At 41.6% G+C, this 24,753-nt stretch overlaps 1 protein-coding gene across 8 annotated transcripts in view; it reads left to right on the top strand.

Moving 5' to 3' along the window:
• The window catches only part of MICU3 (mitochondrial calcium uptake family member 3), a 149,307-nt gene that overhangs the window by 68,061 nt on the left and 56,493 nt on the right, over nt 1–24,753 (top strand). For all 8 annotated transcript variants that reach the window (XM_073341941.1, XM_073341937.1, XM_073341940.1 and 5 more), the window contains exons 4-6: nt 1,161–1,239; nt 12,941–12,988; nt 18,436–18,518. In XM_073341941.1, the coding sequence (XP_073198042.1) occupies nt 1,161–1,239; nt 12,941–12,988; nt 18,436–18,518 (210 nt within the window). The remainder of the gene's footprint in view (nt 1–1,160; nt 1,240–12,940; nt 12,989–18,435; nt 18,519–24,753) is intronic.

Below are 24,753 nucleotides of genomic sequence, written 5' to 3'. Positions count from 1 at the left end.
AGGTACCCTGGTATACTCTCCCAGCAGCCACACCCATCTCTCTCCACCACTAGAGGAGACTGTCTGAATATCTGGCTCACAGCCCTTTTATAAGGGCAGCTGTGGTCTGTTTGGGGCATGGCCCCAGCTGTGTCTACTTCCCCAATCAGCCTGGGAACTACTTGCCCCCAGCCACAGCCCTCTCCTGGGTTGTTTTACGCCCCTTGTGGTGTTAAAGTATATTATGTTGATTGACTTTACTGGAATTACTGCAGTTTGATTTGTACTTTTCATGGGTGTAATTGAGAGCAGAATGTATCCTGGTATCCCTGCAAGGTGGTGAATGACTTGTAAGCCTTAAGGAGTCCATGCTCAGGTTTCTAGTGTGAAATTTGTTTTGGTGTAAGTGAAGTTAGACATCATAAAAGTAATGCAACCAAATTGGGGCCTGAACCAAAGCCCACTGAAGTCAGTGGAGTCTTTCCATTGACTTCAATGGCTATGGATCAGTCCCCCAATAAAAATACGTTAATGAATGAGTTGTAGCAACAAACTGAAAAGTTCAGTCATGCATAAGGTGTATTGAGTTCACTACAAAAGGTTTTTTTTCTCCTGCTGATAATAGCCCACCTTAATTAATTGGTCTCGTTACAGTTGGTATGGCAACACCCATTTTTTCATGTTCTCTGTGTATATATATCTTCCTACTGTATTTTCCACTGCATGCATCTGATGAAGTGGGTTTTAGCCCACAAAAGCTTATGCCCAAATAAATTTGTTAGTCTCTAAGGTACCACAAGTATTCCTCTCTCTCTCTTTTTTTTTTTTTTTTTTTTTGCTGATACAGACTAACATGGCTACCACTCTGAAACGAGTTAAGACCCTAGTCCTATAAACGGTTAAGTATGAATACAGATTTGCTCCTGATCCTGATATCAGGACTACTCACATGAGCAAACCTTATGCTGTGTTTAAGTGTTTGACGCATCAGGGCCCATGTGCTTTTGTAAGCTAAAATTTTTCCACTTATAGCTGCCATACATTGGGAGTTAAGTTAAATAGGAGGTTTGTGTAAAATTACTTGCCTCTGGTCTTAGTTTTTTAGATTTCACTATTTAATCTGATAACGACTTTACCAGTTACTTTGTGGTTTTTAATTTTTTTTCTTTTTTTTTTTTCAGGAATTGAATCAGATACTTATAGAGACACCACCAGTTTGGAAAGGATCATCAAAACTTTTCCGTAATCTTAGAGAGAAAGGTGAGGAAGATTTATTTTACTGAATGACTTTACTACATCTATTTTAGATTCTGTATAGTGGAAATATTGTTGCTAAAATATGCACTTTTAAGTTGAATTCTTAATTTTTTTTCCAAAAAGAGGGAAAACAGTTGTCTTTTACATTTTAGAGACTAACAAAATTTCCTTCAATATCTGCATTGTTTGATCATGATTGCAGCTGCCGTAGGATCGCTATATATAGTACTATCTGAATCTGGAACAGTTTTTTGAAGTGTGTTGTATTGGTATTTAAATGTTTCAAGTTTAATTTTGTCCTTTTAATGAGAATTACCTACAAAAGAGACATAGATAAAATACTTTTAATTAAAGGATACAGAATGACTTTCAGTTTTGATAGGTGCAAAGGTAGTAATGTGTATTGATTTCCTTGAAAAACTTCAGTTATTCATGTTCCCCACAATACTAATTGATGATTTCTAAAATCCCATGTAGTACCTCAACTCTTTAATCAAGAAAATCAGATTTATGCATTAGCAATTTCTAAACTTCTGCAGATCAAGGTTTTGACTTGACTTGGTTTTGAAAATCTTCATAGCTTCTGACCATCAAACTTCACATTAATTATTGGGAAAAGATATAATCTCACTCTAGATCTCTGATATATTTTTTTAAAAGTACATATTCACTAAAAACCTGTTGGTTTCTGTACTATGGAAACTTGTAAAAGCCATCCAAATTAACCTATTTAGTCTTGTGTTTGTTTCCACAGTAGCAGAAGACTCATGGAGTTTTTAAATTTAAATCTGGCCTTAAATTAGTTAAATCAGACAACTATTACAAGATGATATAACCAAAAATATTATCTATTACAGCAGGTTGAATAAAGTGATCTTGAAATACTAGTCTGCCCGAACTGGTGATTCTTGTTAGAATGACACCTTGGAAGAGTTAAGTCTTTTCTGAGTACTGGGGCTGTAGGTATTTTTCTGTGCTGTTGCCAGATACCAATACTGGGTTGACTGCAGTTCAGTTTTGTTAGGTTTCAAACTGAAGTAAACATTTACAATAAGCTATAAAGAAACCCCCAAAACTAAGCTCATCTTTGGAACGGTACTAAAAGTGTTGCGGCATGCCTCAGCTTCATGGTCATGAAAACCATTTGCTGCTCACTGTTGTCAGCATTAAATCGAAGAGAGGCACTGAAGCCCTGAAATAAGGCTTTTTTTGGGGGGGTAAAGCTTCAGGATTTATTACACAGTAACTCCTCCGTCAGCGTTGTAGTTATGTTCTTGAAAAATGCAACTTTAAGCGAAATGATGTTAAGCGAAATGATGTCAATGCAACTTTAAGCAAAAAATGCAACTTTAAGCGAAATGATGTCAATTTCCCCATAAGAATGAATGTAAATGGGGGGGAGGGGGTTAGGTTCCTGGGAAATTTGTTTCACCAGACAAAAGACATATACATATACATTATACGTTTTAAACAATTTAAAACAATTTAATACTGTACTCAGCAATGATGATTATGAAGCTTGGTTGAGGTGGTAGAGTCAGAGAGTGAAAGAGGGTGGATTGTCCAGCTGCTCCTCTTTCTGTTCTTTCCAAAGTGCCAGGGGATGCTCAACCCACAGCTCTGCCCCAGGCCCATCTCCACTCCAACCCTTCCCCCAAGGCCCCACCCCACTGTGTCCTCGCTCCTCCCCCACAAGCCTCCTGAATGCCTCGAAACAGCTGATTTCTGCAGGCGGGAGGCACAGGGAGGGAGGGGGGAGTTGCTGACCTGCGGGGTAGGTGGGAGACGCTGGGGAGGGTGGATGGGAGCTGATAGGGGGTCTGCAGGCCCACCCTGGTTCCAAGCCCCCACAACCAAACAACGTTATAAGCAAACATTGCGCAACTTTAAATGACTATGTTCTCTAATAGATCAGCAACATAACAACGAAACAACATTAACCGGGACGACATTAAATGTGGAGTTACTGTACCTAAGTCCATTTGTATTAACTTTAGGATAATTCAAAACTAGAGAGTATGTAGCAAGTACACTTAGCATGTATAAAGTTGCAGTGAAACCTGTCCTCTATGTAGCTCTTGTGCAGCCTAATCCTGTAAAGTTATGGAGCTATAGATTACCTCTCTCCTGTGGAGTTTTTAGACTCCTCAAGAGAAAAAAAATAGCTTCCTTGAAGTTTGGTGTGCACCTTATAAATATGTTATGCTTGCAAGAGAAATTACCATAGTTTGCTTTCTGCTATGACGAATTTGGCTCCATAAAAATATGAGTTTTAGATCATCTAAGTAAAACACAAACATTCCATTTTTAGACTGTTTATAAACACTGGTTCAGTGATGTCAAGTTATGTGCTTAGAACGATGTGCTAGGACTCAGGAGATCTGGGTTCCATTTCCAGTTGAGACATTGGGCAAAGTGACTGTGCTTCAGTTTTTCGTTCTGTAAAAATCCAATATTGGAAAATGCTTTGAGCTCTACTGATGAAAAGCACTACATGAGGTATAACTATTATTTATTTATTACATATGCCTTAGTCCATTGAAAAATATTCATACATAAGTAAAGACTCTGTAAGAACTAGGGCTCAAATTAGGGTTCAAATTTTAAATATTTAACAATAGGAATCACCTTTCTCACTCTTCACATAACATTTGTTAAAACCATATATTTATTTATATATTTTAACTGTGTTACTCTTCAGTCCTTAAGTATGTCTCCTTCATGCAGGGCTGTTGCAGAATTCCAGCAACACTTTTGTTTTTGGTGACCTATCCTTTATTAAAAGATACCTTACGATGGAACTACTTTGTTAGGCTGAGAAGTTCTTGTGCAGTTCACATGAAAGTAATATTAAATTATTTCCATGTACCTCATATATGATACAAGGTGCAAAACTGGATATCTACATCAGATGTACCTTCGATTTAGAAAAGGTATGAAGTAAAATATAAAGGAATTATTTAATTAAAAGTTTGACTAAATTGAATGCTAAATGACACTTTAATTACTAATGGGAGAGGAACACATACAGTTGTTTTTTTTGGCCTTTTAAATTCCAGTTCTGCTATTTTTCATTTTTCCATTGGTTTTATTTTTTGGTTCAGACTAAAATCTGACTTCAGGTATGCACAATAATGTTCAATCCTTCCCAGTACCTACATGCACAGATTGGAGTATTTTTTAAGCAGTCACCTGCTTTTGGACTGGGAGCATTGTGGAGGCACTGTAATCACTGATTGAAAAAGTATTGCCTCCCTTTCTAGCAACTTCTTATGGTGGATGTTTTTCCACAGGGAACTTTGTGTAGGTCTCATTTGCTAGAGGGAAAATTACAACAATGCAGGGGCCTTTGAGGGATTGGAGAGAAGGGTGTTGTGGGTGGGTCAGTGAGATGGTCTGGCTACAAAACGATGGAGGAAGAAGGGAGAAAAAATCTTTTTGAGTTTATTGTAAGTGTCTTTAAAAAAATTACTGGAGTGGCAGTGCTATTATTTGGCTGCATCTATTATCATGGCAATAAGGGTCACTCGATTAAATTAATAGGCAGGAGGTTTAATACAGACAAGAGAAAGTATTTTTTCACACAACGCACAATTAACCTGTGGAGCTCATTGCTATGGGATGTTGTGATGATCAAAAATATAGATGGGTTAAAAAAAGAACTAGAAAAGTTCATGGAGGACAGGTTCATCAATGGCTATTAACCAAAATAGTCAAGATACAACCCCATGCTCAGGGCAGCCCTAAGCCTCTGACTGCCACAAGCCAGGAGGCAAGACAGGGTGGATCGCTCCATAATTGCCCTGTTCTGTATACTCCCCTGGAAGCTCTGGTACTGCCCACTGTGTGACCTAGTACGACAGCTCTCATGTTTTTATGTTCTTATCTGTGAAACTAGCTTTCTGAGTTGGTAACTCAGGGTGAGTTCAAAACATGTTTCAAAAACACCTGTGCCTAACTCTCATTGAAAACAAGGCACCTAACTACCTTTAAAAACTGGCCCTCAGTACCTAATTTGAAAGCTTTCTATCTGTATCCTTATGACCAACTTTATCTTTGTCTGCTCCCTTTTGTTCACTCAGCTGGTGCCTGAACTCATTCAATGTTTACATTTTGCAAGAAAAAGTTCCCTAGGCATCTAAGTTTCTGCCTCTGGGCATGTGCATTGCTGCCTTGGGCAGGTGTCTGGGTGCCTATCTCATACTTAAACCCTAACTTGATCCTCAAACCAGAAGAGATAGATGTTGCCCCATGTATTTTGCCTGCAGCGCCCGATCCAGAAGCAGGATCTGAGCTGCCTAACGCCACACAAAACAAGCCAGGCGGGGAAGGGAGGAGGCCTTTCTTATAACCTTTTCCCATCAGGTTAGGGTATTTACCTGGAATGTGGGAGATGCTGATTCAGCTTCCCATCTGCCTGATGAGAAGAGATTCAACTGGGCATTCCCACCTCTCAGCTGAGTACCCTCATTACTGGACCATAGAGTCATTCTCATTCTCTCTCTGGCCCTACATATATATAATTTTTTAATACAAAGAGGAACAGCTTCAACAAGCGTAATTGAGAGACCTGTATGAAACTACCCCATATTCTAGTAGTTAAGACCTGAGAGGTGGGAGATTCCCTGTTCAAATCCCTTCTTCTCATCAGGGGACGGGGGGATTGAACAAGGATCTTACATCACAAGTGGGTTCCCTAACAACTAGGCTAAATGTTATAATGGAGGATGACTACTGGTTGTCCTCATGTGGTGTTAGGAGTGTGTGCTGCTCTTTTTGCAAGAAACAGTTTATGCACTTAGAAAAGGAGTACTTGTGGCACCTTAGAGACTAACCAATTTATTTGAGCATAAGCTTTCGTGAGCTACAGCTCACTTCATCAGATGCATCCGATGAAGTGAGCTGTAGCTCACGAAAGCTTATGTTCAAATAAATTGGTTAGTCTCTAAGGTGCCACAAGTACTCCTTTTCTTTTTGCAAATACAGACTAACACGGCTGTTACTCTGAAACCAGTTTATGCACTTGACTCCTGGCTGTGGATCGCAAGCAGATTGGACTTGGGTACCTAACTCCATGAGATGGGTGGAGATGAGGACAAACCCCCTTCATTGGCATCTCCCATTGGTTATCCTAGGCAGCTCCCAGCCTAGCATAATGTCTTTTATAGATCCCATTCTCGAGTGCCTACCTCTGCCCATGCATTGTATAGGGAGACTAGGTGCCTAACTCAACTCAGGGTTTGTGGTTTCCAGTGATTTCCAGGGCACCTACAGGTTAGGTGTTGCAATGCTGAGCACTGCAATGCCTAAGTTCCTTTGTGAATTGGGCCCTTAATTACTTTCTCATGACTTTCTCTTATTTCTGTAACTCAAGATATTTGTTTAGGTCAGATTGTCCCCTTTTGGTTTATGTTGATATAAGAGACTTATCTCAAAAAAGTTATGACATTCTTCTGTAAAATGCCTATTTCCTTTTGTTGAATGTGCCATGAATTATGGTCTAGTTTGCTAAGTACTGACACTGAATCCAAGGAAATACTTTATATCACAACCAAATATACAGTATAAAAATGCAATAACCTGCAAAGGTGTGATCTCCCTATTTTTATTTTGTACAGGTGTAGATTGAATTGTTCACTGAAAATAAAATCTTAAAGCATTTCTAAACCATCTTATCTAAACATCTACAGCAGTTCTTAACTATCATGATCTTGACATATTTTACTGTTATTCCCAGGCTGAATTATTTTATGTAGGGTAGACCCAGTACAAGACAGAACAAAAAGGCAGTTCTGACCTCAAAACGTTTGCAATCTAAGTATAAGACAAGAGACCATAGGTAGATAGAGACAGGGGAGTACAAGGAAACAATGAGATTGTATTGGTTGGTGTGAAGGGGTGGACAAACCCCACACTGGCTCCAAGGGAGTTAAAGGATAATACTGGACCCAGGTAGCCCCTCCCCTCCAGACCTGCAGAGCAAGCTTAAAGGGAGAAATTCAGCTCAGAAGTGGGAGGCTGGGGAGGAAGATAGACCTTCCTGGACAAGGGTGCCAAAGAAGCCTCCCTTTGAGGAACAGGACTGCATACTGAGCCCAGTTGGGGCTTAAGGTTTAGTTTTTGTTTGTTTTTTTCTTTTTCTTTTGTTACCTTATATTGGACTGGGAGCTCTGGGGGGAGACAGATGGTAGGAAGTGACCGAGGGAGGGTAACTCCGAGGGCACTGCAGGATGCTGGACACTACTGACTCTCATAGGGCCCTAGTTCAGAGCCCGGTGGAGTGAGAGGACCCAGGCTCCCCTACCTACTTCCACTGCTGCAGGAGGGGGCACAAGCGACATGCCACTCTTACTCCATGTCTGATAAGAAAAGGGCAAGGACATTGCAAACCTGAGGGGAAGCCAAACCCATCCTTGGGTGAGGAACTGGACTGAAAGGCTTTCCTGCTGAGAGGCAATACTGTGTGTGCTACCCAGTAAACCACCTGACCCTCTGAGGGCTCTGTTACATTTGGCATGATAGGTAGTGGTCTCAGCACACTAGTGGCCTGGGCATTGTCAAGTTTTTTTATGGCATCACAGCAAAGGAGATTTTAAAGAAGAGATTTGAAGGAATATAGTGAAGTAGCTTTGTGGATACTTACAGGCAGATCCTCCCAAGCATGGGGCAGCATGGGAGAAAGCACAAAGGTGCTTGTTTCTTATCAATATTTGATAATAAAATAATCTTCATATCAATTGAGAATTACATTATATGTTCTATTAATAGTTGTTGATGTGACTCTACTTTTAAAAGATACAGATATGCTCTAAATAATGTAAACATTACCATATAGTAGGCAATCACATATGCAATATAAATAACTCTTCTAAAAATATTCTCCATTAAAAAGTGTATCCAATAATAAGCTTTGTGAATTGTGTAATACAAATATCTCTAAAATTTCTGCATCTGATTCACCAGTGTCTTATTCCAGTTTTCTGCCAGTGAGAGTCAATTGAAATTAATAAAATTATGGTGTAAAATTGGAGCAAAGTGGTAGAATAATAACAGTGCTTTTAATTAGTAGGTTCAAAGTACTCTACAAAAGTGGTATCATTGTCTCCATTTTATAGATAGGGAATGTGAGAGGCAGAGAGATGACATGCCAAAGGCAGAGATAGGAATAGAATCGAGATCGCCAGAGTCCCAATCCAGTCTTAATCTCCTAGTTCACACTGTCTCTCTATTAGGCTTTATTGCTACAATGTATGCATTTTGATATAAAGTATGTAGATGGGCAGGTCCTCAGCTGGTGTATTTTGGTAGAGCTTCATTGAAGTCAGTTCAGCTACACCAATTTACACCAACTAAGGATATGGTCCAGGGCTTTTTATTTCAATCGTTTTCACCTCAAGTGACCTCTGCACCTTCTATGTGGTCTTCAAGTTATCCCTTCTTTCTGAGCTATAGTCATTCCAGAATCTTTCTCCCATAACACTCAGGGCAGTCAACCAGAACTATCTGTCCATAGGTTGCAATATACTAGTACAAACAAAAGGAGGGAATGCTTTCAAGGCCTCCTAGATAGCTCCCTTCATGTCTGCTGACATACTACTTGACAGTTGCTCTTCCTTCCTTTATTTTACAACAAAGAAACACTGAAAACACTTTATTATCAAACACTGAAAAACAATCTGTAAAATAATTTTTTACATTTGACTGATTACTCAAGCATGTTTTACATCCCTTTATCTATATCTCAGCTTCATTTGATCTCTAGGTAGCTGACCTTCCAAGTAGTCACAGACCTAATGAAAAATTGGAACTGGTCTTTGACACATAACAGTAATTCTCAGTTTCTGAGGTACTGTACAAAATCTAGATGACACAAGGCAGAATACATGATTGTATTTATTATTCGGGTAACTGCTTTTAAACTTGAAATGCTAGCAGAAGCAGCTACATTTTGTTTACAAATCCACAATTTTGTGGGGGTGGCGGGAGTGAGATACTATCCATTTTCCTTATAAATTAGTATTAGAACTGCTTAGAAGCCTTCCCTACTTTAGCTGCACCACAACAACCACCAGCGTCAGCAGAAGGTTTACTCCAGGGATTTCCATTTAGACTGAGGAAGAGGGGGAAGAATTAAATATGTTTGTTTATTTTATTTTCTGAAATTAGGGGTTGGGCTAGGGTCGGAGAGGAAAGAGGTTCAAATTTAGTGAATTTACGGGTGTGTAAGGGTTCATTTGGGGGATGGATAGGTGGTTTGGTGTGATTAAATGATAGCTTAATCAACTGCCTTCCTTTTACATCATCCCCACATTCCAGCCTCAGTAGGAAGACCAAAATGATCTGGGTATTTTTTCTTGTTTTTTGAGGGGAGGAGACATATCCATCATGGAAGCGTTGCCCTTTTAGGATAAATGGCCTGGGTGTAGGATTATTTAGGATAAATGGCCTGTTGTACAGGAGAATATTTAGGGAGTGATTCTGAAGGTAATGGCTGTGAGGTTTTGGGATGTTATTGGTAAAGGTGTTTGGGAGAGTGAATAGTCTTCTTAGTTTGGCTTTGTAGACAAAGGATCTTCAATGCAGGCTAGTATTGAGGTGTGGCAGCTATGACCACTCAATAATCACTGCAGAGGGCCAACAGAGTTGAAAAATGTTGCTATGTGTAGGGAATATGGTAGTATTGTATGCAAAGAATTAATTGTGGGTGTTTGGATTCCTCCGTTCCTATATTCATGTATGGGAGGAGACAAGTCAGAAAAATACCTTGTGAGGTCAAAATGCATAATTTCTGTTTCACTGGTTTTACCTATAGTTAAGGACAAAAATCCCAGTTTTAGCTTCATGCTGATAGGTGGAAGATCAGTGAATTTCAACAGTCCATGATTTAATTAGGATTTTTGCCCCCCAGGCTTGCCTGTATTAGCAAAACGTGGCTGGATGTTACCATTTTACCGGTTTGGGCACAGTTGGGTCAAGCGAGGTATTCTGTACAGTATTAGCCTAAAAAAGACAGGTGAAGATCTACTCTGCATGATTTTTGTATGGAGCCTGAAAAGCTGGAAGTTTCCTGCACCCAGGCTAGATTAATTACAATATGTTCATTTTGTGCTATTCCCAGGATGCATTTAAGTTGGCATAAGTTCAGGAGAACCAGCTGATGTGCTGCAAATTATCCGTGTGAGTTGCTGACCCACCTTGGAGGTACCAAGGCTAATAGCAATCAGTGATTTTAACATGTGTATGGATGACAAATTGTTGGAATGAGCTTTGGATTTCACAGCCACTATGATGACCATGAAGAAATTCCAGGTGGTTCCTGGTTCAGTGCTCACAGATAGTCTAGTTTTTGGTTTGGGACTGGAAGTTAGTCATTTAGGGCTAGATTTTTTAAAGGTATGTAGGCACCTAAAGATGCAGATAGGAGATTAATGGGATTTTCAGGAACACATAGGTGATTAACTTGCATTGAAATAAATGGGAGTTAGCTGTCTAGGCACTTTTGAAAATCCCACTAGGCACCTGCAACTTGAAAAAATCTCACCCTTGGAGTTTGGCTAATATTCTAGACCAACTCATAATTCCTGTGTTTTTTGAGATAGTGCCCTTCCTATCATGTTGGGGACTAGGGACCAGTTTTGGTGGTCTGCCATTAAAGATTAATGGAACTGAAGCCTTTCCAGTAGACCCTCAAGGCAGTAATTATTCCTTAAGCAGCCCATTTTGAAAAGAGTCCAGAATATCCCTAATTCACTGACCTTCTGGGCATTCTGCAAGATTATCTATTTACCCAGGCTTTTGGGGAAGAAGGAGCGCAATTTGTGGTAATGAGTGTATAATACGGATGTTGGGTTCAAGCCTGATCAATTATTTTCTGCAGTTTGAACCAGTTCAAAATTTTTTGTGATTGGATTTTTAAAGTATCGCAGAAGTATTGAGAGGCCTAGAATAGGTGCTTCATATATATCTAAATTGGTAAATAGTTCTGACATTACACTTCAATTTTTAACAAAGCCTTAAAAATCAATATTTAATTAAAGGTTTCAGAATAGCAGCCATGTTAGTCTGTATCTGCAAAAAGAAAAGGATGCATCCGATGAAGTGAGCTGTAGCTCACGAAAGCTTATGCTCAAATAAATTTGTTAATCTCTAAGGTGCCACAAGTACTCCTTTTCTTTTTATTTAATTAAAATGTATAAGCTCATCTAATAAGAGTTGAATGTAAACTTCAAAGCATAATTAGAGTGTATGTATGTATACACAGAGGCAGCCAAATACTAAAATCTGTGTATTGTTAAGCAATGTGAGAAGCAAAATTCCTAACTAGATATGTGTACTAACATTCAGTAAAATTATGACCCAAGCTTAAACAAATTTAAAGATGACATCAGGAGAGAACACAGTTTTAATTGTAATGTGAAACCTTTGTATACTACCATAAGATAAAAAGAAAAGGAGTACTTGCGGCACCTTCGAGACTAACAAATTTGTTAGTCTCTAAGGTGCTGTAAGTACTCCTTTTCTTTTTATGGATACAGATTAACACGGCTGCTACTCTGAAACCTACCATAAGATACTTCCATGTGTCATGGTTGGGGTTTTGGAAAAACTTGGTGTAATGCATCATGCACATTACTTTCAAGGGATGAGACTAATATATGTTTAACCTAGTGTTTTAGTAGTAAGGCTGCAGTGTATTTGTAGAACAACTTACCTGGACTACAAACCACTCTCCGCTGGTGAGAGAAAGAGAGAGATTTTAGTTTTCTGACAGTTCCAAAATATCAAAAAGTAAGCTCACATTGAACAAAACCTTTTGGGTATTTTTAACTTGTTCTAAAAGATAAAGAAAATGAAGGGCTACATTTGGAAAACAGGAGGAGGTGATTTATAACCATTCGTCCAGTAGTTAACGCAATCACCTTGAATGTGGACAGCCTAGGTCTGGAGCAGAGTGCCTAAACCACCAGGCTATTGGCTGCCTATTCTAGTGTGGGGCTCTCTCAATCTTTTCTTTTGAAGCTGTTCCATTTTGTATAAATAAATATTCATTGGAGCAAGAATTGGAATGTAGGTGTTCTCCCTCCCAGGTGAGTGTCCTGAGCACAAGGCTATAGAGTCATTCATTTTTGCTCTCCCCCCTCAATGACTGTTCAAGTATTTTATAGAAAGTGGAACAGCTTCAACAGGACAGAGCGAGGGAGACCCCCTTTAGAATTCCCAGTAGCCTGGTTGTTAGGGTACTTACCTAGAAGGAGTGAAGATCTGGGTTCAAATCCCTGCTCTGGAGTGGAGATTTGAACCTGGGTCTCCCACATCCCAAATGAGTACCCTACCCATTGCACTAAAGGTTATAAGGGGGATGACAGTGCCCCTACTTCCATTTTTGTGAATAATGCCTAGATCCCTGTGTGAAATCTTGCCTGAAAAAAGATTTCGTTTTGTTAATGTTGAAATGATTCATTTTGACTTTTTGGAAAAATGTTCTCTTTTTTTTGTTTTGACTGAAACAATTTGCTGGAATATACATGAATTCGCAAAATGTTTCAGTCAACCTAAATCTGCTTTCTGACTGAAAAATAGTTTCATCTGAACAATTTTGCTCAGCTGTAATGTATATATGTGTAAAGAAAACCTCTAATTTTTCAAGCTTGACAAATGAAGGCTCATTAGAGTTGATATGACATGACACTTTTTTTGTCTCTAGGTTTGATTTCCTACACAGAATATCTGTTTCTCCTTTGTATCTTAACAAGTAAGTATTCTGAAAAAAACTCACTGCAATTTTGTGATTCTGAATTTATTGCTATACATTAGAATATTTTATGTTCACTTAAAAATTATATAAATTATATGGGAAAAAATCACATCCATCTTTTCCATATAACTTGGTCACTGTATTATCCCAGGGTAATCTCGTAACGTTTCACTTAAAGTGTTGTATTACATGGGCACCCTTTACTGAAAATGAGAGATTAAGGATTATCAGATGAATTGAACATCAGTTTGTAGTGTATAATCTCAGTCCTCTGAAATTGCTGCATAATTGTTAGATAAATTTATTAAAGTTTATAAAGGACTTCTGAAGATGGAGAGAGATAATAAATTGTAAATATTATTTTTCAATCTATATATGATATCCGCTTACATAGTTTTAGAAAATCTGTTAAAACTGAGCCAAATATTTATTGGTAAACAACAAACACTAACAAAATTAAATATTTGTTTTGTCTTCCACCTGGGAAAACAATATAGAAGAATGTAGAAGGTTTAATTGTTTGATTGTACTAGAGTCAATTATGTATAGTATAGATTTTCCATAACTAACACAATTGTTTGAGATTTTAGATTTGTAAATTAAAGATTTACGAACTAGTTTTAGAAGTTTTGTTAACTTCAAATAATAGGCTTTTAAAACTGTCATCTATTGGAATTTAAAAATCAAACACAAGAACCACAACAGTGCTTCATTTATTTGGGCATTTCATGCAAGAATTCTCAAGTGTAAGCATGGAATCATATACACAGGATTGTGTGTGTCAGAACCCAGTTCTTTTTAATCCAGACTTTTCAAAGAGGTTTATATGAGAAACTGATACCTCAGATGTAGAGCTAGAGGCTCTTCTTTCATAAGAAGTTAAGGGAGAAGAAAACCCCATACTCTACATAAGCTAAAAGCTGTTCTCCAGGGAGAAAGTTGTATCCATCATTGAGAAAGAGGTCGTGGCAGTGAAGTGGTCTATGGACTGCCTGAGGTACTATTTGCTGAGGAACCCTTTTTCTATGATCACAGACCTCCCTAAATGTAGCCCTGGAAGGCACCCAGTGCAGACAGCAGCGGCCCGACAGGCGCCTGGCACTGACTTGTAACTCGGCGGGGGCACTGAAGACCCGAACCCTAGTGTGCCCGGCAGGGACTGAAGCCCCAGCGCTTCCCAGCAGGGGCTGAAGCTCTAAGCTCCGGCGTACCTGGCGGGGCTCCATTTAGGGAGGGCAGGGCAGCACTTGCCCCCCAGTTATGAGTCAGCCCCAGCAGCCAGCTCCTCCAAGCCCACCAGAACACAGCCAGTCACTCCTCTGCCTGCACTACACCCCACACACACACTAACTGCTCACAGCTCCCCCAGAGCTTTGTGGTCTGGTCAAAAGCCTCTAGTGATCTGGATTTTTCCCACAGTCCCCCTGTTGACTACCCTTGCTCTAGAATATTTTGGCTGAATTTTTTTTCCATTACAAATAATATCCATAAAATGGACTAATGTCTGACCAAAAATGAGATTCTTTATTATAGGTAAGAAGTGAAGTGGGAGGTGCCTTACCCATTTTTTGACTGAAGGACAAAATAGTTCAATTGTCCGAATGTTAGACGTTAAACTGGAATTTTCGAAATCCAAACAACTGAGGTTATCAGCTGATGCCATTTTTATGTAACTATGGTAGAGTAAGAAGCGGGCTTTGGTCCATCATTGCATAGGGCCACAAGTAAAGGCAAGAAATTATTACTAAATTGAATAATGTAATAAGCTTTGGAGTTCAGGCTAATATGACTGGGTTTTCAACTTTTCCTTCCAAGTGCTCAAAAGGACCTACTAGAATAATGGTGTACATGTGGAGTAAATGCAAACATTGCATACCTTTTAGAGACATGGAATATATGGCCATAGGACTGTGCTTTAAATCATAGAATCGGCTTGTCAACTGTTCCTCTTGCCAATATCAGGGAACATGAGTATGGATTGTTTTAGTTGGTAGCATTAAGACCTGACCAAGGGCACATAGCAGCATCTCTTTAATCAGTGGGAGATCTATTTTTTTTCTACCCAAACTTTTGGCCAGTCACTTTAATAAAAATGTCATTTGATATTTTAAAAGGAAAATCATATTGGAAAATTCTCTGAAGGATTCATTTAACATCTTAGTCATCATTTTTTCTCTAGTGCTGCCTTGGCATTTAGAAGTTGAAAGGAAATGGTATTCATAATTCTCTGAGCCTCTCTGGTTAATAAAAAGAAAAGGAGGACTTGTGGCACCTTAGAGACTAACAAATTTATTTGAGCATAAGCTTTTGTGAGCTACAGCTGAATGCATCCGATGAAGTGAGCTGTAGCTCATAGAATCATAGAATATCAGGGTGGGAAGGGACCTCAGGAGGTCATCTAGTCCAACCCCCTGCTCAAAGCAGGATCGATCCCCAATTAAATCATCCCAGCCAGGGCTTTGTCAAGCCTGACTTTAAAAACTTCTAAGGAAGGAGATTCCACCACCTCCCTAGGTAACGCATTCCAGTGTTTCACCACGCTCCTAGTGAAAAAGTTTTTCCTAATATCCAACCTAAATCTCCCCCACTGCAACTTGAGACCATTACTCCTTGTTCTGTCATCTGCTACCACTGAGAACAGTGTAGAGCCATCCTCTTTGGAACCCCCTTTCAGGTAGTTGAAAGCAGCTATCAAACCTCCCCTCATTCTTCTCTTCCGTAGACTAAACATCCCCAGTTCCCTCAGCCTCTCCTCATAACTCATGTGTTCTAGTCCCCTAATCATTTTTGTTGCCCTCCGCTGGACTCTCTCCAATTTTTCCACATCCTTATTGTAATGTGGGGCCCAAAACTGGACACAGTACTCCAGATGAGGCCTCACTGATGTCGAATAGAGGGGAACGATCTCGTCCCTCAATCTGCTGGCAATGCCCCTACTTATACAGCCCAAAATGCCAGTGGCCTTCTTGGCAACAAGGGCACACTATTGACTCATATCCAGCTTCTCGTCCACTGTAACCCCTAGGTCCTTTTCTGCAGAACTGCTGCCTAGCCATTCGGTCCCTAGTCTGTAGCGGTGCATGGGATTCTTCCGTCCTAAGTGCAGGACTCTGCACTTGTCCTTGTTGAACCTCATCAGATTTCTTTTGGCCCAATCCTCCAATTTGTCTAGGTCCCTCTGTATCCTATCCCTACCCTCCAGCGTATCTACCTCTCCTCCTAGTTTAGTGTCATCTGCAAACTTGCTGAGGGTGCAATCCACACCATCCTCCAGATCATTTATGAAGATATTGAACAAAACTGGCCCGAGGACCGACCCTTGGGGTACTCCACTTGATACCGGCTGCCAACTAGACATGGAGCCATTGATCACTACCCGTTGAGCCCGACAATCTAGCCAGCTTTCTATCCACCTTATAGTCCATTCATCCAGCCCATACTTCTTTAACTTGCTGGCAAGAATACCGTGGGAGACCTTGTCAAAAGCTTTGCTAAAGTCAAGGAACAACACGTCCACTGCTTTCCCTTCATCCACAGACCCAGTTATCTTGTCATAGAAGGCAATTAGATTAGTCAGGCATGACTGTCCCTTGGTGAATCCATGCTGACTGTTCCTGATCTATAAGCTCCTCTAAGTGCTTCAGAATTGATTCCTTGAGTACCTGCCCCATGATTTTTCCGGGGACTGAGGTGAGGCTTACTGGCCTGTAGTTCCCAGGATCCTCCTTCTTCCCTTTCCCTCACGAAAGCTTATGCTCAAATAAATTTGTTAATCTCTAAGGTGCCACAAGTCCTCCTTTTCTTTTTGCGAATACAGACTAACACGGCTGCTACTCTGAAACCTCTGGTTAATAAATTACTGGTACTTTGGTATACCAAAATGTTCTATTAGCCTCTTAGTATTATTTCCAAGTCATTTGATACTTTGTCCTCAGGTGAGACATTAAGTCTTATAAAAGTCAGTGGAGTTATACATAGGGTGAATGTGTCCCCTTGTATTTAATTGCCAGGCTTTTGAAATATAATAGAGCTCAGTGGGATGGGGGAGAGTGCATGTTTGTCACCTTTTATTTACCTAACATAAGTAATACAGTGCTAAACAGAAGAAGGCTTTACAGCTCTTGGTTATTCCTTGTCTTGAGATTCTGTTAGTTGCCTAGTCCCTATTTCCCTTTTCCTTGTATCCTCTAAATCTATTTCCTTGTTAAATCTGTTCTGTGAGTGATATCTTAAATTTCATTTGGTTGCCCCGTTTGTTCTTTTTGCCATAATTCACAGGATACTAAATTGTTTGCTTACTTCGATATTGCTAGATTTTTAAAAGGTTTATTGCATAAGCTTCTAATATAGCCTGGCTTTTGAATTCTATTGTTTAATCTTTACTAGTCTTTATCTGTATTCTTTTAAGATGTCATTTCTTCTGGCTGTTTCCAAAGCTTTTAAAGACAGCAATGAGTGATTTGTAGGGTATTTTAAAAGATAGCCTGTTTACTCTCTTTCACAAAGATAAGGTTGTCTTTAGGACCGTCACTTCTCACCTAACGCTGTTCAGGGATTTCACCTTGGTCAGTATGTTGTTTCTTGTATTGTCCTTAGCAAGTTCTTGTTCCTGGATAGTAGAAGCCAGTTTTTATAAAACTGAATGGTAAGAAGTTTTTAAGTTAAAATTTGGATGATATTTCATCATTGCAAAAATCTTATAATTTTGTGGGGGGCTTATTAACTAATTTTGATGGGTCATGCCTTTCCTAGCAAAAGTTGTACAAATGTATTGGCTGTGTGTATTTTTGCTGAGGAAATCTGGCTCTGAATTAAGGTGCATTGTGCCAGCAATATGGTAGTCTCTATTTATCTGACATTCCAATCAACATAATTTGCAGATCAGAAGTGTGGAATCAGATATATATCTTTTCAGAATCGCTCTTTGGACTTCAGTGCCACAACGGATCCTCACTTCAATTAAGCAGTATTGTAAAAATATTTTTCTTAAATCTTCTAATACTGTAAGCACATAACCTCCCCGCCCCTCGCCACCCACCCACGGAATGGGTTTTGCCTCAATTTCCACAATGACACTGGGAGGAACATTGGCCCTTCCCCTAGGAGGTGACAACAGGTAATAGCCATGTGTGATTGCTTCTCCCTCCTCAATACCAAACCACCACTGCTCCAAGATGTTTTACCCTTTTTCTTTCTTTTCTTTTTTTTTTCAATCTATGAACTTTGAGGTTTGCATTAAGCTTCTGAAATGTTGAAAGTGAAACAAATGTATAAGGTGAGATCCCTAGCTGCTGTAAGTCAGTTATACACTGTTTATATGCACAAATATACTGATATACACTAGTTGAGGATCTGATCTAAAATATTGAGTTTATATTCATAAAGGTTAAACTTTTATCATCACTTTTTGCAAATAATTGACAATTGTATTCTTTTTCTGGCAGAGCCTCATGCAGGTTTTAAAATAGCTTTCAACATGTTTGATACTGATGGCAATGAGATGGTCGACAAAAAGGAGTTCTTGGTGGTATGTATATTAGATATTGCTCTTTGATCAGTTTCTGAGTATTTTGACATAATCTTGCTATCATTCTATTTTTATGTTTAAATTCTGTATGACAATGAGAGATTGCATAAAATGGTAGGTAACTGTAAATGTCAACTATTTATAATGGTGCATAGATGTACTGCATGCTGTGCTTTGAAGTTGAATTCCCATTTCCCGTCTACTGTTTTTGTTGTTGTTAATAAATTTCTCAAATAAAATTCCTTTTGGGCTAATATTGCCACAGCTGTGGTCAGCAGTTACTTGAGCTAGGCACACTTTGGTATAACAATGAGAGAGCTTGTGGCAGGATGTTCTCCAGGTGGCCTCTTGCCTTTGTTTATTTCCCCACTTGGTCCAGAATAACCTGAATCTGTTAACTTTCATGACATGCTACAAAGCTAGTCTATTTTGGGGACCATTTGGAGAGGCTCTGAGGTGGAATTGAGATATTGCTGTGCTGCTTAACCCCATCATATCATTAAGGTCCCATTTCATCAAAGCGATACAATGTTGTGTAAATCATATTGATTTCAAATGCAGGCTTACAGTGAAGCACATGCTAAAGTGATTTGCTGAATTGGGCCCTTAATAGTTTTATTACACCTGGATGATGATGGTGGCAAGGCTGACTGGAGTCTGAATAATTTGTACTTTTAAATAATGGCAGGGCACCTAGAGCTTTTGGATTAGGTGTTGTGACAGATATGACAATTTCCTGCAATATCTTGGGGAGCTCTTACTGTATTGCGTGTGTCATTGTGGGCCAGGGATTGTATGTAATTCCATGCGGGAGAGTAACTACAGCCCTCAAGGAACTAAGAACAGTGGAGTGTGATTGGGTACTCATTCAGGATGTAACACATCCAGCAGGCAGCAGGTTTGTATAATTTTTGGTAGTGCCCAAACGGGTCCAAGCCCCCCCCACACACACATGCGCGCGCGCGTGCACACACCTGCCTTGTAAGCCAATATATATGTTTTAAAATAATGTAAAAATGTGAGGGGTTTGGGGTATGGGAGGGGCTCGGGCAGAGGGTTGGGGTGCTGAGGGGAGGGCTGCAGGGTGGGGCTGGGGATGAGGGGTTCACGGTGCAGGAGGGGGCTCAGGGCTGGGGCAGAGGGTTGGGGTGCAGAGGGGTGCAGGCTCTGGCTTGGGGGTGTGGGCTCTGGGGTGGGGCAGGTATGAGGAGTTTGGGGTGCAGGCAGGCTTCTCCGGGCTGGGGCCAGAGAGGAGGACGCCCTCCAGCCCTCCCCCGCACTGGCAGCAGCGATCTCCGAGGGAGGGGCCCCTTCTCCACTCCTGGCAGCACATTCATCTGACACCACTGTCCCTGCACGTGCTCCTAGAGCCCCTGTCAGATCCAGGAAGCCCCCTCACCTCTGCTGTGGTGGGTGTGGTAGGTGCGTGTGCGCCTCCTCCCCTGCTGCTGCCCCTCACTGTAGCCTCACTGGGGGTAGGGAATGGGGCTGCCCCTTGCCCAGTGTGGGGCAGGAGCGGTGACTGCAGGTGGGGGGGGGCCTGTGCTGGTGGATGGTCCCACCGGAAAAGGAAAGGGTCTGTCCATCTAAGGCGGAAGGGCAGGGTCAGCCTGCCCTGACACTAGTGGATGGGGGGGCACTAGGACCCTGCGGCGGGAGTTGGTGCCAGGAGTTGGCAGAGTGGAGCGCAGCGCATAGCTGCCGGGGACAGCCGCCCGCTTGAGGCAGGGATGCTGTGGGGTCCAGGGGAGACGCATGGGGGCATCAGGCGGGGGGCAGGGGACCTTCAGGGGAGGCGCACAGGGGGCAGCAGGTAGGGCCGGGGGAGAAACCCGGCCCCATACATTGGTGGAGCCAGGCCCCTCGGCCCTGAATATTGCTGGAGCATGGGTACCATGGGCCCATATTACTCGCTGCCCCTGCTAGTTCAAAGTGGATTCTCCAGAGGCCAAAGTCAAAGGAAGGACTTTAGATAATTAACCTGAGTTTAAGCTGACTCGGGGGCTTCGTTATGTTCCGGAAAACAGACAGGACCTTCTGTCCAAGAGAAGGGCCCCAATACTTGGAGAAGGGTTGGAAGGACTGACACCAACTAGGGGTGATCTCTGTTAAGCTTATTAGCATGCATGTAGGGTGTTGTTGTTGATTTTATTGTTTTAATATATTTTCTCTGAAATGATTTTTTACTTTACTACTAAATGTGCTTGCTTAAAAAGAGTTGTATTGTAACTTAACTGTGGCTAATTACGCTGTTTATAGACTGAGGAGAAGAGAAAGCAGGCCTGCTGAGGCAATCTGCATTGGTGGGGAATTGCCAGTGTAGGCAGGAAACTGTGCAGCCTGGAAATACCCTGGTCAAGTTTGAGAGATGCACGTGTCTCTGCCCAAGAGAGTTGATGGCTGGGGAGCCGGAAGCCTGTGAATACTTGCCCTTGCTGGACCACAGGGTGAGATTACAGGTGTAGTTGCCCTGAACTGAGAGAGGTGTACCTTTGTTATTTTACAAATCTAAATAAATATTTTTCAATCTGTAGTTTAGCCCAAAGGTGAATTTTATCTATTTAGTTGTATTTTATTGTTTGAATGAAGTCCAGAACTATTGGGTGAATACCTTCTAGTCCTGGTGACTTATTGCTGTTTAATTTATCAGTTTATTCCAAAACTACCTCTACTGACACATCAGTCTGGGACAGTTCCTCAGATTTGTCACCTAAAAAGAATGGCTCATATGTGGGAATCACCCCCAGATCCTCTGCAGTGAAGAGTGATGCAAAGAATTAATTTAGCTTCTCTACATCAGCCTTGTCTTCCTTGAGTGCTCCTTTAGCACTTGGATCATCCAGTACCCCCCTGATAGTTTGGCAGGTTTATTCCTTCAGATGTACTTTAAAAAAATGTGCTGTTAGTTTTTATGTCTTTGGCTAGTTGCTCTTCGGATTGGTTTTTTGGTTTTTGGCTTTTTTCCTCTACCTTATTGTATATTTTACACTTGGCTTGCCAGAGTTTATGTTCTTTTCTATTTTCCTAAGTAGGATTTGAGTTCTGATTTTATAAAGGATGTCTTTTTGTCTCTAACTGTCTCTTTTTACTTTCTCCAGCCAGGGTGGCATTTCTGTGGCCCTCTCACTGTTTTATTTTTATTTGAGGTACACATTTAATTTGAGCCTCTATTACTGTTTTTTAAAATAGTTTCCATGCAGCTTGCAGGCATTTCAGTCTTGTGACTCTTCCTTTTAATTCACATTTAACTGGCTTCCTCATTTTTATATGGTTCCCCTTATTGAAGTTAACAGCTACTGTGGTGGGTTTTTTCAGTATTTTCTCCCCTACAATGATATTAAATTTAATTACATTATGGTCACTATTACTGAGCGGTTCAGCTGTATACACCTCTTGGAACAGATCCTGTGCTTCACTTAGGACTAAATCAAGAATTCCCTCTCCCTTTGTAGGTTCCAGGAGTAGTTGTTCCAAGAAACAGTCATGAATGATGTTGAGAAATTTTATTTCCGCATCCCATCCTTAGGTGACATGTACTCAGTCAATATGGAGATAATTGAAATCCCTCATTATTATTAAGTTTTCTGTTTTCTGTAGCCTTTCTAATCTCTGACAGGTTTCAGAGTAGCAGCCGTGTTAGTCTGTATTTGCAAAAAGAAAAGGATGCATTCCGATGAAGTGAGCTGTAGCTCACGAAAGCTTATGTTCAAATAAATTGGTTAGTCTCTAAGGTGCCACAAGTACTCCTTTTTTCTAATCTCTGAGTATTTCAGAGCCACCGTGTCACCATCCTGGTCAAGTGGTCTGTAGTACAGGCTGAACCTCTCTAGTCCGGCACTCCCTGGTCTGGCAATATCCATGGTCTGGCATAGGCACCGACTCCATGGGTGTTCTGGGGCTGGAACACCCATGGGGAAAGATTAGCGGGAGCGGAGCATCTACTGGCGCCAAGCCTCCCCCTTTTGCTCCCCTCCCCCTTGCCACTGTGTGCCAGTGGCCCCGCGCTTACCAACTCCACCTCCTCCCTCGCAGTGCTTCCGAAGCGCTGCAAACAGCTGATTCACGGTGTTCAAGCTCCGGAAGAGAGGGGGAGGACCTGGGGCCGGCGGCTGGGACCCCGGGCGAGGGGCTGGTGGCTGGGACCTGGGGCCGGCATCGGAGCCCCTGGGCGGGGGGCCATGCTGGATGCAAAGCCTGGGGGTGCTGCAGCACCCCCCACACCCCTACTTCCCACGCCTATGGAGACCCGCTGGAAGTCTGCATTGACCTTTCATGGCTCGGCAAATTCTCTGGTTCAGCACTAAGGTCCAGAGGGTGCCGGACTAGAGAGGTTCAACCTGTATATTCTTACTGCTATAATCTTATTATTCAAGCATGGAATTTCTATCTATAGAGATTCTGTTGTACTGTTTGATTCATTTAATATTTGACTCTTGCTTTCTTTCACATATAGTGCTACTTCCCCACCAGCATGACCTACTCTCTCATTCCTTTATATTTTGTACCCTGGTAATACTATGTCCCACTGACTATCATTAAGGCTAAGATTATGTCATCAAAGTCATGGCATCCATGACTTCTGTGACCTCCATGATATTTTCCACCTCAGCCCTAGGGCGGCGGGGCTGGAGCTGTCAGCCGGCAGGAGCTCTGGAGATCTGAGCCGCCATAAGTGGTGGGGGCCCCTGCAGCTACCACCCCTCTGCGGAGGAACCTGGAGCTCTGAGCTGCAACAACTGGCAAGGAGACCATGCAGCTCGCAGCTGCCGCGGGTAGTGGGGGGATCTGAAGCTCCCAGCCACCATGGGTGGCAGGGGGACCCAGAGCTCTCAGCCCCAGCTGGCAGAGCTCCAAGCCACCAATCTTGAAGCTCCGAGACGCTGCAAGTGGCAGGGGTCTCCCAGAGCTCTCAGCCACCATGGGAAGCAGGGGTCCCGGAGCTCTGAGCCACTGTGAGTGGCAGCAGCCCCTGCAGCTTTCAGCTGCTGCAGGCAGCAGAGGGATCTGGAGCTCTGGGATCTGGAGCTCTGAGCTCTGGAGCTGCCGCGGGCGGTGGAGGGCCCCCAGAGCTTTTGGGCAGCAGAGGACCTGGATCTCTGAGCCACTGTGAGTGGTAGTGGCTCCTGCAGCTTTCAGCTGCCCTAGGCAGTGGGGGGATCCTGTGACCTGTCCCTGACTTTTACTAAAAATAACCCTGACAGAATCTTAACCTTAATTATCGTTGTTCCACCAAGTTTCTGTGATGCTTATTACATCAATATCTTCATTTAGTTCCAGGCACTCAAGTACCCATCTTATTTAGACTTCTAGTATTTGTAAACAAGCACTTATAAAATTTGTCAATATTTAGTTGTCTGCCTTCTTGTGATGTAAATGAATGGGACTCTTTTTTTGTTTGACAGTTTGTTTCTCTTCAGTTTCTTTCAGGACTTTGTATGCTTTTTGTCTGCTCTTTGTCTGATCTTCGCTCTTTCTAGGATATAGAGTATCCCCTTTTCTAAATCCTGCTCTCAGGGATGTCTCTATCCAAACCACATACTCGTCCACACCTTTTAGCTTTTTTTTTTAGCCGTTAGTTTAAAAACTTCTGTATGACCTTTTTAATTTTGCATGCCAGGAGTCTGGTTCCATCTTGGTCTTACGTAAAGTAACCACAAGAACATAAGAACGGCCATACTGGGTCAGTCCAGAGGTCCATCTTGCCCAGTATCCTGTCTTCCAACAGTGGGCAATGCCAGGTGCCCCAGAGGGAATGAACAGAACAGGTAGCCATCAAGTGACCCATGCCCTGTGGTGCATTGCCAGTTTCTGGCAAACAGAGGGTAGGGACACCATCCCTGTCCATCCTGCCTAATAACCATTGATGGGCCTCTCCTCCATGAATTTGTCTAATTCATTTTTGAACCCTGTCATAGACTTGGCCTTTACAACATCCTCTGGCAAAGAATTCCACAGGTTGCCTGTGTGTTGTGTGAGGAAATACTTCCTTTTGTTTGTTTTATATCTGCTGCCTATTAAGAAGAAATCTGTAATATCAAAAATATAATGAAAAGATTAAATGCCTAATTCAGCCTGTAAACAAGTTAAGGCAGCCAAGCCTAATGAAATTCACTCTAGGGGCTTAAGGAACTATCTGAAGCCGTCTCAGAACCATTAGCAATTATCTCTGAAAACTCATGGAGGATGGGTGAGGTCCAAGAGGTACCTGTCTTTAAAAAGGGGAACAAAGAGGACC

Source organism: Lepidochelys kempii, chromosome 4 (assembly GCF_965140265.1).
Source record: "Lepidochelys kempii isolate rLepKem1 chromosome 4, rLepKem1.hap2, whole genome shotgun sequence".
Taxonomy (NCBI): domain Eukaryota; kingdom Metazoa; phylum Chordata; order Testudines; family Cheloniidae; genus Lepidochelys; species Lepidochelys kempii.
This window is presented reverse-complemented; position numbering and strand designations above follow the sequence as displayed.